Genomic DNA, 2,999 nt, shown 5'->3' on the forward strand with positions numbered 1-2,999 from the left:
ACAGAAAACAAATTCCACCTCAGCCCCATCATGTACGCATGTGGACACGTGAAGGTTTCCCAAAAAAGCTAAAGACGAGAAGACAGAGGCTGGGTTTTTCTAGAAGAAGCGGATCCGTGCAGGAAGAGAAGGCCGTAGGTCGGCCTACAGCGATGGCGAGCACTCAGACGGGCTTGAAGGCCCCCTTCAAAGACCTGACCTCCTTCAAGGGCAGCGTGAAGCGTCTCTGGCGCGAGAAGCTGGAGGACGCGCCCATCAAGAAACGGCTGATGGCCGAGATGAAGCTGAAGCGCCGGGGCCCGGACGCGCTCCCCCGAACCCCCAAGGTGAAGAGGGAGAACGTGGACGAGCAGCCCTGCGAAATGGAGGACGGGGGCGGGAGGCGCGACGGGACCAAGGCCCTGGACCTGAGCCCGGGACTGAAACGCACGCTGGCCCAGTTCACCCTCAGCAGCCAGAGCTCTCTGGGAGGACCCGCCGCCTTCTCGGCCCGCGGAGGCCACGAGACGCCCGGCGCCCTGCTGCCCCTCCCGTCGCCCCCGGTGCTGGGCGGGGGTCCCCTCCTGGTGCCCTGCGACAGCTCCACCGAGCTCACCCACTCGGTCCTGGAAGGCGAGTCCATCTCCTGCTTCATGGTGGGCGGCGAGAAGCGGCTGTGCCTGCCCCAGGTGCTGAACTCGGTCCTGCGCGAGTTCTCCCTGCAGCAGATCAACGGCGTGTGCGACGAGCTCTATGTCTACTGCTCCCGCTGCGACTCTGAGCAGCTGAGCATCCTCAAGGTGCTGGGCATCCTGCCCTTCAACGCGCCCTCCTGCGGCCTCATCACGCTCACCGACGCCCAGCGCCTCTGCAACGCCCTGCTCCACCCCGGGGTGGCCGCCCTGCCGCGGGACCCCAGCGGGAAGCTGCCCGCGCCCGGCCTGCCCCTCAAGGAGGGCGGGGAGGCCGGGTTCCGAGTGGAGCACCAGTGCCTGGGGAAGTGCCAGGGCCTGTTCGTGCCCCGCTTCTACGTCCGGCCCGACGCGCCCTGTATCCAGTGCCTGGAGTGCCAGCTGCTGTTCTCCCCGGACAAGTTCGTCATGCACTCGCACCGCTCGCCCGACAAGCGCACCTGCCACTGGGGCTTCGACTCGGCCAAATGGCCCTGCTACCTGCAGCTGGGCCGGAAGCACCTGGGCACGCCCGAGGAGGAGGAGCTCAAGCGGCTGCTGGACGACATGAAGGAGAAGTTCGGCTACCAGCTCAAGAGGACGCCGGAGAAAGTAAGTGTAGTCTCTCATGCTCGCTCTCTCCGTCTCTGCCTCTCCTGTCGTTTGAATCGGAGCGTGTTCCGTTTTCACGTTCGCCCCAGAGGGCACGTAGCGCTGCCACCTACTTGTTTGCCAAACCGCTATGTTGGTGTCGCGTTGAGGTTTTTATCAGAAAACCCCCCCCCCCCCGGCTCTTCTGTAGAGCTCTGCTGTCGATCGGAGAACGCTTCAGTTGGGTTGGTATTGAATGGAGGCCTGCCGTGAGGAGTTTTTTTTGCTTCACAGTTGGATGTTTTCTTAAACCAGGGTTGACCCAGATAGAAGCGTGAAGGAGTCTGGAGTCGGCCAGGTGACGTGGCCTCTGTTGAGTCTGGAGGAGGCTTCCAGCTGGTCCGGCAGGGGGAGGGCGAGGGGAGGTCGGAGGGGGGGAGAGGACCAACTGTCTAACAAATCAGCGCGGGTCAGTCAGATGTCACCCGACAAAAGAGCCGAAGCGAAATCTATGGTGTTTCGCCTCTCCTCCGCCGGCTCACGCGGGGAAGGGCCGTTTGGCTTGGACGTCGCGCCGCATTTCCACGGCTGACGGCTGAGCCGCCGACTGCAGCCACGGCAACGCGGCGAGCCCTTTCACATCGAGGTTCCACGGGTTAGATCAGGCGTCGAGCCGTGTAGTTTGATTTTCGCTTTCTACGGGTTGGGAGCCCAGATGGAAATTTCCAGTCCATTCATTTCCACAGACGAGCGCGGCTATTAATGAGAGAACAACTTATTTCCAGAATTGTCACGCTCCTTCCCGCAGCCAGAAAGATAGCACTCCACCCCACGCATCAGCTGGCCGGTTTTGGTGCTTTCTCTGAGGCGCGCAAGATGCAACAGTTTTAGTTTCTAACTTATTGACTGTATAGATCGGTGAAGTTGTTTGTCACTAGGACGTGTACACTTGCGGTACCACACCACATAGTCAAGACGTATTTTGAGTAATATGCAGTTCCCCCAGAACTGGTGTTTGTATACTAGCGGCATTAGTTTTTCTAGTTTTCTGTGTTGCCTCAAATGAAGCTAGCTTGGCTCCTCTTGCGGGTTCCTCCTCCCCCACTGAGAAAAACATCCCGAAAGTCACCAGCAACCTGAGGGGAAGCCTGGCCGGGCGCAGTAAAACTTTACGAGCGGCTGACTCACGTCTCATGACCTCACTCATCCGCTCCGTGCCCTTCATCGTTTTTTTTTTTTCTGACTAAACGTTTGGCTGTGCAGTCGCTGTCGTCGGCTACGCGCCCTGGGCCGGGCTCGGAACCGCACCTGGATCGGGCCGGCCGCCTGCTGGTTTTCAGAGGAGCGGTTTGCCTTGTGACGGTTGAGAAAGGCATGTTTGAGTCGGCGGGAGGGGTCTGGGGCCGGCGCAGGTGCGCGGGGGAGCGCTGTAGTCTGGAGTGCGAGGGGGAGCCCTGTCTGTGCTGCAGCCGAGCGCGCGAGCACCGGAAATACCGTCTGCTGTCTCGTCTGGCGCTCCAACCGCATTCCTGCTCCCCTCTCCGCTCTGTCGACGCACACGTCTGAGGGAGGGAGGGAGGGAGGGAGGGCGGGAGACAGAGAGAGCCAGGGATAGGGAGAGCGAGAATTCAGACATGCAGGCACGTCTGGACCGCAGGCTGACCTCACCTTTACTGTCAGACACACACCCAGCACCCCCCACACACAAATTCACACAAATGCACTCACACTCAGCACCCCCCCCACGCACACACAAAT

The 2,999-nt window shown here is 60.8% G+C and overlaps 1 protein-coding gene across 1 annotated transcript in view; it reads left to right on the forward strand.

Moving 5' to 3' along the window:
* Window positions 1–2,999, forward strand: part of skila (SKI-like proto-oncogene a) — a 25,762-nt gene continuing 22,763 nt past the window's right edge. Inside the window, exon 1 of the mRNA XM_061244094.1 lies at window positions 1–1,262. Within this exon, the coding sequence (XP_061100078.1) occupies window positions 39–1,262 (1,224 nt within the window). The 5' untranslated portion in view covers window positions 1–38. The remainder of the gene's footprint in view (window positions 1,263–2,999) is intronic.

This window comes from Conger conger, chromosome 5 (genome assembly GCF_963514075.1).
Source record: "Conger conger chromosome 5, fConCon1.1, whole genome shotgun sequence".
In the NCBI taxonomy this organism is placed as follows: Eukaryota; Metazoa; Chordata; class Actinopteri; order Anguilliformes; family Congridae; genus Conger; species Conger conger.